Source organism: Erinaceus europaeus, chromosome 16, assembly GCF_950295315.1.
Source record: "Erinaceus europaeus chromosome 16, mEriEur2.1, whole genome shotgun sequence".
Classification (NCBI taxonomy): Eukaryota; Metazoa; Chordata; class Mammalia; order Eulipotyphla; family Erinaceidae; genus Erinaceus; species Erinaceus europaeus.
The window spans coordinates 9,854,366-9,866,785 of record NC_080177.1 but is presented as its reverse complement, the minus strand read 5'-3'; the positions used below and the strand labels follow the sequence as shown (position 1 = coordinate 9,866,785).

Genomic DNA, 12,420 nt, shown 5'->3' with positions numbered 1-12,420 from the left:
AAAAGGGCAACAAAAGGGAATAAATCAATAAATAAATTTAAAAAGCACACATTGATACAACATGGATGGGATGGGTGATTCTGTTGGCATATTGCTTATTTAAGTCAAAAAAGTCAGGAAGTAAAGGTCAATTACTGATGGTTCCATTTATATGTGGACTATAAATACAAAGGAAATGAACTGACAAAACAACAACAAAAGACCTCTTAGATTCTGTGAAAAACATAATTAACATCAGAGGGGAAGGGAAAAGGATGGGAGGATAGAAGGGATGGGAGAAGTGGTCATCCGAATAGTGTGATAACACCAGAACTTTGCTGGATGTACGGTGAGATTTAAACAAGCATGGTGAGGGCACAGCACTGTCCTCTCCAAATATTTCTTTCTTTCTTTATTGAGCCTCCAGGGTTATCGCTGGGGTTCGGTGCCTGCACTACAAATCCACTGCTCCTGGAGGCCATTTTTTCCATTTTATTGCCCTTGTTGTTTATCATTGTTGTTGTTGCTGTTGTTGTTGGATAGGACAGAGAGAAACGGAGAGAGGAGGGGAAGACAGAAAGGGGGAGAGAAAGATAGACACCTGCAGACCTGCTTCACCACTTGTGAAGCAACCCTCCTGCGGTTGGAGAGCCGGGGGCTCCAACCGGGATCCTTATGCCGGTCCTTGCGCTTCGCACCATGTGCACTTAACCTATTGCGCTAACTCCCAGCCCCCTATTTATTTATTTATTTATTTTAATGAAAGAATCAGAGATAAAGATGTAGAGAAAGAGAGATTGAGAGAGGGAGAGAGACCAGAGCTAGGGCAGGGCAAATTGGTTAGGTAAACAGATTCTCATGATTGAGGCTCCGAAGTCCCAGGTTCAATCCCCCACACCACCATATGCCAGAGCTGAATAGTGCTCTGCTATATATATTTAAAAAAAAAAGATCGCTGATGAGTTCTGATTTATTTCGGTGCTGGGGACAGAACTAGTACCTCAGAGCCTCATGTATGAGAGTTTTGCACAACCATTAATCTGTGTCCCCAGTTCTGTATTCCCAAAATCTTAACAGTATTACAAATCAATGAGATTTCATTTAGAACAGTGACAGGTCCAAAGAGTGTCTTACATGGTCTCATTTCATTCATCAAATCACTTATGCTAGCACGGGCTCTCACACACACACACACACACACACACATACTTTTTTCATTAACAGAGGGTGAAAACCGAGGTTAAGAGAAGGAACAAAGATGCTTTGTAAGTCAGTTAACAACAGGACCAGGTGTTCTGATCTGGAGTCTGTGATCTCCAGCCATCACATTTTCTGTTCTGCTCGGCTGCTCCCCTGTGACCAGGCTCAATATTCTTTCTCTTCTATGCCCCTGGCTCTACAATTGGAAAGTGTGGAGAGTCAATAAGTAATTACAGAGGTTCATGACTGTAATTATAAGCTAACTGAGTCATAATTCTTACTATAGGCATGTGGACAATTAGCAACTCTCTCTCAACAAAGAAAATGCTTATCACCTGAGATTATTATAGAGGAGTGTTTCTTCAATGTGCAACTACTTAAGATGCTTGTCAACACTTCAGACTTGGGCCAGTGAGATAGCTCAGCTGGTAGGGTGCCTGCTTTGCCATAGGTGCTGCCCGTGGTAGACTATTTGTGGGGGGTGTACTATGCCACAAAGAGAGGTTTTGGTGTTGTAGGATCTCTCTCTCTCTCTCTCTCTCTCTCTCTCTCTATCTATCTCTTTCTTTCTCTACCTCCAGGGCTATCACGGGGGCTCTGTGCCTACACTATGAATTCACTGCTTCTGTGGCCATTTTTTTTTTTCCATTTTATTGGATAGGACAGAGAGAAATTGGGAGGGGAGGAGGAGATAGAGAGGGAGAGAAAAAGATAAACACCTGCAGACCTGCTTCCCCTCTCCCTGCAGGTGAGGAGCCAGGGGCTAGAACCCGGATCCTCCTGCAGGTCCTTGCTTCATATATGTGTGCTTATCCAGCTGCGCCATTGCCCTGTCCCGCCTCTGACTGTCTTACTCTCTTACTAAAAAGTTAGGTCATCAAAGGGCTCTGAATCCCATTTCCACCAGGACTTGAAGCATTTGTCACCAGGAATCTTGTTTTTGTACCATCACAGAAAGATAAGCAAATCAGGCACTATTTGCCTTATCAAAAATAAGAAGGGAAAAACGAAGGACATGGGGGTCGGGTGGCGGCGCAGTGGGTTAAGCGCACGTGGTGCAATGCGCAGGGACCGGCATAAGGATCCCGGTTAGAGCCCCCGGCTCCCCACCTGCAGGGGAGTTGCTTCACAAGTGGTGAAGCAGGTCTGCAGGTGTCTGTCTTTCTCTCCCCCTCTCTCTCTGTCTTCCCTTCCTCTCTTCATTTCTCTCTGTCCTATCCAACAACAAAGCAACGTCAACAATGGCAATAATAACCGCAATGAAGCTGCAACAACTAGGGCAACAAAAAGGGGGAAAAATGGCCTTCAGGAGCAGTGGATTCATGGTGCAGGCACCAAGCCCAGCAATAACCCTGGAGGAAAAAAAAAAAAAAGAAAGAAACAAAAAGGAAGGACATTCAGAAGTAGTAATAGGTGTAGGTGTGACTTAGAAAGGAAGTGAAGGTAGAAACATAAAGAATGGGGGGAAATACAGATATAGATATATAATTATAAATATGAAGTCAAGCCATATCTGTGACCATTGGAGAACTACTATAGTTTCCAGTGGAGGGGATGAGGCCACAAACCTGGTGATGGGCGGGGGTGGGGGGTAGATAGCATAATGGTTATGCAAAGAGACTCTCATGCCAGATTCAGTCTCCTGCACCACCATAAGCCAGAGCTGAGCAGTGCTCTGGTAAAAAAAAAAAAAAAAAAAAAAACCTATGGTGATGGGAACATTATAGAATTTTACCCTATCTTATAATTTTGTGAATCAATATAAAATTACTATTTTTTAAAAGTCAGGTTATTTGGTAGGTCTATTTCTAGCATTCTGAGAACTGTTAGGGACTGTTCACCACAGGGGTTGGACCAATTTGCATTCCCAGCAGCAATGTAGAAAGGTTCCTTTACCCACACAACTTCTTCAATATTTGTTGTTACCCTCCTTTCTAATGCATGACAGTCTCACAAGAATAAAGTGTTTATTTGCTTATTTGTATTACTCTGAGAATATACCCAAAGAAAACAAAAACATACATCCAACGAGATCAGTGTATTCCTATGTTCATAGTAGCACAATTTGCAATAGCCCAAAGTTGGAAGCAACCCAGATTCCCAGTGACAGGTGAGTGGTTAAGAAAGTTGTGGTCTATATATATAATGGAATGATGAAGTCTTGCTCAACAATTTGTTTGGCTTTGTATGTTAACTCTCTTTTCAGCCACCAGGTTCCAGATGCCATCAGGATGCCAGCCAGGCTTCCCTGGACTGAAGACCCCACCAATGTGTCCTGGAGCTCCGCTTCCCCAGAGCCCCACCCTACTAGGGAAAGAGAGAGGCAGACTGGGAGTATGGACCGACCAGTCAACGCCCATGTTCAGCGGGGAAGCAATTACAGAAGCCAGACCTTCTACCTTCTGCAACCCACAATGACCCTGGGTCCATACTCCCAGAGGGATAGAGAGTGGGAAAGCTATCAGGGGAGGGGATGGGATATGGAGATTGGGTGGTGGGAATTGTGTGGAGTTGTATGCCTCCTACCCTATGGTTTTGTTACTGTCCCCTTTCTTAAATAAAAAATAAATTAAAAAAATAAAATTAAAAAAAAGAATGATGAAATTATCTCCTTAGCCTCATTTTGGATAGAGCTCCCAGTTGCCACCTGCAAGGGGAAAGCTGCACAAGTGGTGAAGCAGTGCTGCAGGTGTCTCTCTCTCTCTCTCTCTGTCTCCCCCTTCCCTCTCAATTTCTGGCTGACTCTATCCAATATATAAATAAAGGTAATAAAGAAATCGGAAATAATTCTAGAGGGGCCAGGTGGTGGTGCCCCTAGCTGAGCACACGTTACAGTGTTCAAGGACCTGAGTACAAGCCCCTGGTTCCCACCTGCAGGGATCAAGCAGTGCTGCAGCTGTCTCTCCTTTTCTCTCCCTCTCTACTTCACACCTGCTCATTTTCTCTCTGTCTCTGTCCAATAACTAAATAAAATATAAAAAAGAAAGAAAGAATTCTAGAAAATCAAATAAGCAATACTATCCATAAGCAATGCAATTTAAAAAATTGAAAAAGCTGCAGGAATACCTTAGAAAGTAGAACAAAAAGATAAATTAAATCCAAGTACAGGGAGTTGGGCAGTAGCGCAGAGGGTAAAATGCAGGTGGTGCAAAGTGCAAGGACCGGCGTAAGGATGCTGGTTGGAGCCCCCAGTTCCCCACCTGCTGGGGTGTCGCTTCACAGGCGGTGAAGCAGGTCTACAGGACTTTCTCTCCCCCTCTCTGTCTTCCCCTCCTCTCTCCATTTCTCTCTGTCCTATCCAACAACAATGATATCAATAGCTACAACAATAATAACTACAACAATAAAACAACAAGGGCAGGCAGGGATAGATAGCATAATGGTTATGCAAAGAGACTCTCACGCCTGAGGCTCCAAAGTTCCAGGTTCAATCCCCTGCACCACCATAAACCAGAGCTGAGCAGTGATCTGGTAAAACAAACAAATAAATAAATAAATAAAAATTAAAAAAAACAAGGGCAACAGAAGGGAATAAATAAATATTTAAAATTTTTTTTAAATCCAAGTACAGCTAATAATTATAAAAGAAGTTCATAGAACTAGAGGGCATAATATTCTGCCTTGAATGTGATCCCTAAGCACTTGTCTTTGTAAATAAAGCAAGATATATCAAAAGTATATCAAATAAAATGTCCACTAAGAAGAAAGAGAAGATGAACTTCAGAAAGAATAGGATATGTGTATATACATGTACATATATGAAAAAGCTCACATATATATGAAACAAGATATATATATATATATATGTGCATATATATGAAAAAGACTCTGGTCTAATCAAATCAGACTTCTCTATTAACACCTGCAATTCGAAGACAATTGATTGCTCACTGACTTCCAAATAACTATCAACTTACGCCCACTCAAGCTATAAAATGGGAAGGCAGAATATAGTCTCCATTTGTTTGCAGAGAGAAGATTAGACAAAAATGTGCTTCCTGTGTGCTTTCCCAGAAAGTTAAAAAAAGAATGTGTTCCACCAAACCAAAGAAATAGGAAGACTGGAGATCCAACAAAAGAAGATGTATCTTCTTTTGAAAAGAGTAAGAGAAAGATGAGAAAGAGGTAGAATGCCTGAGGAAAACGTGAAGAGAAATCCCATGATGACTGACAGCTACTCATGAGGGATGTATTCAAGATTCAAAGACAGGTGTGAGAAATAACTTTTTTTTTTAAAGAAAGCGTATCACCTGGAATAGAATATATTCTTTAAATTTTTTTTTCCTCCATGGTTATTGCAGGGTCTCGGCTATGAATCCACTGCTCCTGGCGGCCAACCCCCCATTTTTATTGGATAGGACAGAGTGAAATTGAGAGAGGAGGGAGAAATAGAAAGGAAGAAAAAGACAGACACCTGCAGACCTGCTTCACCGCTTGTGAAGCGACCTCCCCTGCAAGTGGGGAGCCGGGGGCTCAAACTGGGATCCTTGAGCTTTATGCTATGTGCAGTTAACCTGGTGCACTACCACTTGGGCCCCCCTTCCCTTAAAATTATTTTTGTTTCATCGATTACCTATAAGAAAGAGAATTTCACATAAGGCAGAGAGAAGACAGATAAGCTAGAATACCACCGCAGCGTATATACTGCGTGCTAGAGATCAAACCAGAAGCTCTGGCCTGAGAGTCTCATAATCTTCCAGCAGAGCCATTTCCCCCAACTTTGAAGTAACATTTTTCAGGGAAATTTTCTAATGCAACAATAGTATTCACTGTTTATGGATTGACACGGAGACCAAAACATATAAAAATTCCTGAATTCCACATTCAGAAGATGTACTCCATTATCTTTTGCAAATTTCCTCCTTACCAAGAGTTGAGTAAACAGACTAATATTACATCAGTGTAAACTAATATGACTGGCTGTATTGGTGACTGAATTGTTAAGGGTAGGTGAAGAGTTCAATGAATGAACAAAAACGATGAGGCAATAGTCAACTCCAGGAAAGCAGGTAGACAAGAAATACCATCAGAATCACAGGAAAATCCCTGATTGAATGGTGATTCATACTTACTTTAATGCTTTACATTTTGAAAGTTTTATTCAACTCTTTCCATAGGTGTGAAAAAATTATTGTTGGGGCTTAGTGACTGTGCGATGAATCCTCGGTTCCACTCCTGGCAGTCTCCCGCCCCCCCCCCCCCCTCTTACACACACACCAGCCCCATCAAGAGAAATTGAGAGGGGAGGGAAAGATAGAGAGGTAGAGAGAAAGAGACACCTGCAGCTAGTGAAATTTACTCCCTCCGGTGGGGGGGGGGGCAGAGGGGAACAAGGGTCTTGAACCCAGGTCCTTGGGTATGGTAACATGCAGACTCTCCCCAGTAAACCACTGCCTAACCCCTTAACCAAAAATTTTAGAGGAAATTGGAGCCAGAGGAGGAAGAAGTACATGAGAGGAAAGGAGTCAATTCTCATTTTCCATGTGAAATAAATCAGTAAACGGTGCCTATATTGTTTTCCCTCTAAGGGAGAGCTTGAACACAGTCCTCTGCTACCCCAAATTATGCAGTTAAAGTTCCCACATTTGGGGAAGTCACAGGGGTTAGCACATCCAGAGTGCACTGGAGAAGCTTCACCCTGGGAAAACCACCTTTGTAATCACGGTATCGCCCCGCCAGGCTAGCATGCGTCTACAATTTTTTTAAATTTATTTATTCCCTTTTGTTGCCCTTGCTGTTTTATTGTTGTAGTTATTATTGTTGGTGTTATTGGTGTCGTTGTTGTTGAATAGGAAAGAGAGAAATGGAGAGAGGCGGGGGAGACAAAGAGGGGGAGAGAAAGACACCTGCAGACCTGCTTCACCGCCTGTGAAGTGACTCCCCTGCGGGGGGGGGGGGGGGGGGGGGGGCTGGAACCCGGATCCTTACCCGTCCTTGTGTTTGGCGCCACGTGCGTTTAACCCGCTGCAGCCCGACTTCCAGCGACTACAATTTTTAATCAGCGATATTAGAATGTAATTATATTAGTCTGAAATAAGGAACTATAGGACATCTAGGAGTTGAATGGAAATACTTCTAATTACCCAATCTGGTCCCCTACGCCTACACTGAACTTCTCTGTTCCAGTCTCTTGGAAACAGAGCTGGCAGTCAGCTGAGGTCAAGAACAAACACCTCATCACAGCCCCCTGCAAGCGTCAACCCGGCTTTGACCTAGCACTTTATGATTGGGCCCTCCTCAATCGCTATCGAACAGGCCATGGCCGGTGCGCCGCTATGTTCCATCGCTGGGGAGCCAGAGACGACCCGAACTGCCCCTGTGGCTCCAGACAGACTATGACCCACATAGTCAACGACTGCCACCTCTCCAGATTCAAAGGAGGTCTCGAAACTTTACATCAGGCTCAACCTGACACTGTTGACTGGCTACGGAAGAAGGGCAAACGCTAGAAGAAGAAGAAGAACTAGGTAGGGTTCAAAAGTATGGAGAAGGTAGGGGAGATAGCATGATGGTTATGCAGAAGACTATTCCTAAGGCTCTGAAGTCCCAGATTCAATTTCCCACACCACCATTAAGCTAGAGCTGAGTACTGAGCAGTGCTCTGATAAAAAAAAAAAAAAAAAGAAAGAAAGAAAGAAAAAAATTTGGCAAAGCAGTGTTTTATATAAAACATTGACTTCTTTTATTTTTTTTTCACCAAAGCATTGCTCAGCCGTGGTTTATGGTGATGCTGGGGACTGAACCTGGGACCTTAGAGCCTCAGCCATGAAAACCAATGGACATTTAGAACTATTGTAGCTTTAAAAGATAATTTAAAAATTATTTATAAAATGTAAACATTGACAAGACCATAGGATAAGAGGGGTACATTTCCACACAGTGCCCACCTCCAGAACTCCATATCCAATCCCCTCCCTTGATAGCTTCCCTATTCTTTTTTTAAAAAATATTTATTTATTTATTTCTGTTTGTTGCCCTTGTTATTTTATTGATGTCGTTGTTGTTAGATAGGATAGAGAGAAATGGGGAGAGGAGAAGACAGAGATGGGGAGAGAAAGATAGACACCTGCTTCACCGCTTGTGAAGCGACTCCCCTGCAGATGCAGAGCCGGGGCTCAAACCCGGATCCTTGCGCTTCGCGCCCCCTGTGCTTAACCCACTGCGCTACCCGACTCCCGCTTCCCTATTCTTTATCCCTCTGGGGGAATGGAGCCAGGATGATTGCCGGATGCAGAAGGTGGAAGGTCTGGCTTCTGTAATTGCTTCCCTACTGAACATGGGAGTTGGCAGTTCGATCCATACTCCCAGCCTGTCTCTCTCTTTCCCTAGTGGGGGAAGATAATTTTTAACGTGTGGGGTGGAGGAGGCAGGAAGGTAGCATGCCCAGAAGAGCATGCATAAGGCCAGGAATCTGAGGCCCACCATCATGAGGGAAGAGCCATAAACCACACTGGGTTGTGGGTGTTCCCTCTCTAAAATAAAGAATGAAAAAAAAAATCGAGGAAGGAGGCTCTGCAGCATAGTATCATGCATGCATGAAGCCCTGGGTTCATTTCCTGGCACCTCAAAATAAATGAATAAATATTTTAAAATGCAAATAGTAAGCATTTTATTTTACAGTGGCAATTCTACCTCATATTTAACAAAAGGCAGATACAATAAAAATGAGGCATTTGTTCAGTTTATGATTATCTGGCATTTCTCCTTGGATGCCACTCCCCACTTCCCTAGAAAAAGAACGATGCTCATTTCCAGAAACTTAAATACACACACACACACACACACACACACACACACACACACACACTTGCCTGTCTGCTCATCATGGCTAACATAATTGCTGACAACATGTGAAAAGAAAAGTTGTTTCAGTTTCTTCATGTTGTAAATACATTGCTAAATCATGCATGTGAGCAGTGAAAACACATACCTATAAAATCTATCAGAGCGGGAGTTGGGCGGTAGCACTTCGGGTTAAGCACACATGGCGCAAAGTGCAACCGGCTGGAGGATCCCAGTTCAAGCCCCTGTAACTGCTTGTCTTTTTTAATATGTATTTATTATTGGATAGAGACAGGGAGAAATTGAGAGGGAAGGGGGAGAAAGAGACAGAGACACCTGTAGCTCTGCTTCACCACTCCTGAAGCTTTCCCCTGCAGGTGGGGACCAGGAGCTTGAGTACTATAATGTGTGCGCTTGACCAGGTGCGCCACTGACTGGTCTCAACAGCATTTATTTTAATCTATGAACACCTGCAATCCTTTTCCAGGAAGAATTCTAGCTTGAACAGTAGTATCTATTGTTTATGGATCGACATGGAGTCCAAAAAAAGCAAACACACAGCTCTTAATTTTCCACATGCTGAAGATGCTGTTTTAAAGTAGCTTTGGTAATTTTGCTTTCTTCCTCGAACTGAGTAAATGTCATCATAATGCCGTGTCAATGTAAAATGTAAGGTTGGAAGGAACTCGATCTTTTGTAACCTCAGGAAAACGTAATTCCCAAACAAGTATTAAAAACAGAGCAATAGAGAGTCCGGTGGAAGCGCAGTGGGTTAAGCGCACGTGGCGCAAAGTACAATGACCAGCATAAGGATCAAGGTTCGAGCCCCCGGCTCCCCACCTGCAGGGGAGTCGCTTCACAGGCGGTGAAGCAGGTCTGCAGGTGTCTATCTTTCTCTCTCCCTCTCTGTCTTCCCCTCCTCTCTACATATCTCTCTGCCCTATCCAACAACAACGACATCAGTAACAATAATAGCCACAACAACGATAAAACAAGGGCAACAAAGGGGGAAAAAAAGATTTAAAAAATAAATAAATAAAATAAATTCTTAAAAAAAAAAAAACCAAAAAACAGCAATACTACCAGATGCACTACCATCTGATCCCAGACATATAATTTGTGAGAGAACCAGAAAAAAAACAACAGAGCAATAAAGGAAAAAAACACTAGAAGTACCCGTCCTCATCTTCACCGGGGGTCCCTTAAGCCACCAGACCCAGCAAAGTATCAATACTTGGCAGTCAAATGTTAAATTAGAGAAAGAAGCACTGTCTTATTTTGCCTGCCTCCACTAACCAAACAAACAAAAAAAGATACTGAGAGATCATTCTTTTTTTTTTTTTAGTTTTTTTCCCTATTATCTTTATTTAATGGATAGACAGCCAAAAATCGAGGGTAGGGGAAGAGAGAGAGGATGAGAGAGAGAGAGAGAGAGAGAGAGAGACTCCTGCAGCCCTGCTGCAACACTTTCCCCCTGCAGGTGGGGGTCTGCAAAACACTCTCATCCCAAACTTAGGCCCTTTCCCACCATCATTCACCAGGACCTCCAAGAACCCCCAAACCTAAGTCCATTTTAATAGTCACCAACTAAACCTCCAGTCCACTGTCCTCTTTGAAAATTGCCTGACCTTAAGAAGAGTCGATTCTAATTTGCAAAAGCCATTCTTTTTGCGAGAGGTAATATAATGGCTATGCAAAAGGCTTTCGTGTCTGAGATTCTTAAGTCCCAAGTTCAATCCCCCACACCACCATAAACTAGAGCTATGCACTGGGGGGGAGGGGGGGTGTCACTTTTTCAGTGAACAGTCTCTTCCCACTCCTTGCAAAGTATGTCTCAAAACCGCAAAGATTTGGCTAATTCAAGCTCAAGCTCATTTATTAGTATTGGCCTATTTTATTTTTTTTAAAAAGCCTTTTTTTCCTCCTCCGCAGGCTGATAATATCCACAGGGGCACCGAGGCCTCACGCAGGGCGAACGTATCACCGGTAGCTGTTTCTCAGCCAACACGGTGCTGTCATCCAGCCCATCCCAACCTCTAAAATCTGCATCCAGAGAAATTCCTCCCATTTGCCATCAATGCCAGGAGCTGGAGAAACCTATCTCCTGAGCCTTTCAAGGAGGAGCTCTTTCCCCATAGATACAGCCCAGGCCAGAGCTCCGCGGTCCTGAGCCCTCGCAATGGCCACACGCGATCCAGCCCCAAAAGCTTGCGGCCAAGGCGCCCGGCCGCCCGCAGAGCCTTCAAACAAGCCGCGAGCTGGGCTGCCCGGGAGTTCAACTTCCGGCCACAAAGGGAGAGGATGTTTTCCTACTCCGAGCCCAGGCCGCGGGGGCGCGCCCTCGACCACGCCCACAGCCCCGCCCTCCAGACCCCGCCCCCGCGAAGAGGAGCGTTTGGGCGCGGGCGCGCGGAGGGGCGGGGCCTCGCGTGTGGCTTTGCTCCTTTTTATCCGGCGGCGGCGCCCGGCGCGCGCGCTCCCGATACCCTCCCCGGGGACGCGCCGGGCCGAGCCCGCGCTAGGGCGCCGGCGCTGCCAGGGCCGCTGTCATGGCGTCCGAGGCGCTGTCTGAGGAGAACCCGCCGCGGTCTCTTTAGAGCCGGGGGCGGGGGGCGGGCGGCTGGGTATGGAGAGCGGCCCCGCGAGCCTGCAGCCGCTGGAACACGGGGTGGCGGCCGAGCCCGCGCCGGAGACAGGTGCTCCGCCGGAGGAGGGGCGGCTCGCCGCTGAGGACGGAGCCGGAGCAGGGGCGGCGGAGCGCGGCGGCGATGAGCAGGGGGCGGCGGCCGCCGCGGGGGGGAGCCTCCCGGACTCGGCTCGGGCCGCGGGCTCGCCTGGGCTTCCCGGCCGCGCCTCCCCGGCCCTGGACTCGGAAGCGGGCGAGGTGGAGAGCGGGGCCGTGAGAGGGCAGCGCAAGGTGACCGCCTCCCCGGAGCGGCCCGAGGCCACCGCGGGCCGGGCGCGGGCGGCGCCGGGGGGCGCGAGCACCTGCCCGGCCTCCGAGCCCGGCGCCGCCCGGGGATCCGACGGCAGCAGCGGCAGCAGCGGCGGCGGCGGCGAGCCCAGCCCTGCGGGGGACTCGCCCAGCCTGGACTCGCTGGAGTCGTTCTCTAACCTGCATTCCTTCCCCAGCAGCTCGGAGTTCACGAGCGAGGAGGGGGCGGAGGGCAGGGCCCCCGAGGAGGCGGAGGAGGAGCGGGGGGCGGCGGGGTCGCCCCGGGCGGTGCCCCTGTGCCCGGAGGAGGCGGCGGGGGACGAGGACGAGGCGGCGCTGGGGCTGGCAGCCTCCAAGGAGCGCTTCCCGGGACAGTCGGTGTATCACATCAAGTGGATCCAGTGGAAGGAGGAGAACACGCCCATCATCACGCAGAACGAGAACGGCCCCTGCCCTTTGCTGGCCATCCTCAACGTCTTGCTTCTGGCCTGGAAGGTACATGCAGCCTGCTGCTTCCTACAGCG

The 12,420-nt window shown here is 46.6% G+C and overlaps 1 protein-coding gene and 1 non-coding gene across 5 annotated transcripts in view; one reads left to right on the top strand and one right to left on the bottom strand.

Annotated features, from left to right (window-relative positions):
- Positions 1 to 6,703: 6,703 nt before the first annotated feature.
- On the bottom strand, positions 6,704 to 6,866 carry LOC132533541 (U1 spliceosomal RNA). Its single transcript, XR_009545416.1, has one exon. It is a non-coding gene; the product is annotated as a U1 spliceosomal RNA (small nuclear RNA).
- A 4,585-nt stretch (positions 6,867 to 11,451) lies between these two features.
- The window catches only part of MINDY2 (MINDY lysine 48 deubiquitinase 2), a 53,604-nt gene continuing 52,635 nt past the window's right edge, over positions 11,452 to 12,420 (top strand). The window contains exon 1 of one of the 4 annotated variants that reach the window (XR_009545265.1): positions 11,452 to 12,391. Coding sequence is in view for 3 of the 4 variants with exons in the window: in XM_060174450.1 (XP_060030433.1) it covers positions 11,588 to 12,391 (804 nt within the window). In the remaining variant the exon portion in view is untranslated. The remainder of the gene's footprint in view (positions 12,392 to 12,420) is intronic. The other 3 variants (XM_060174450.1, XM_060174451.1, XM_060174449.1) reach the window with 3 other exon arrangements.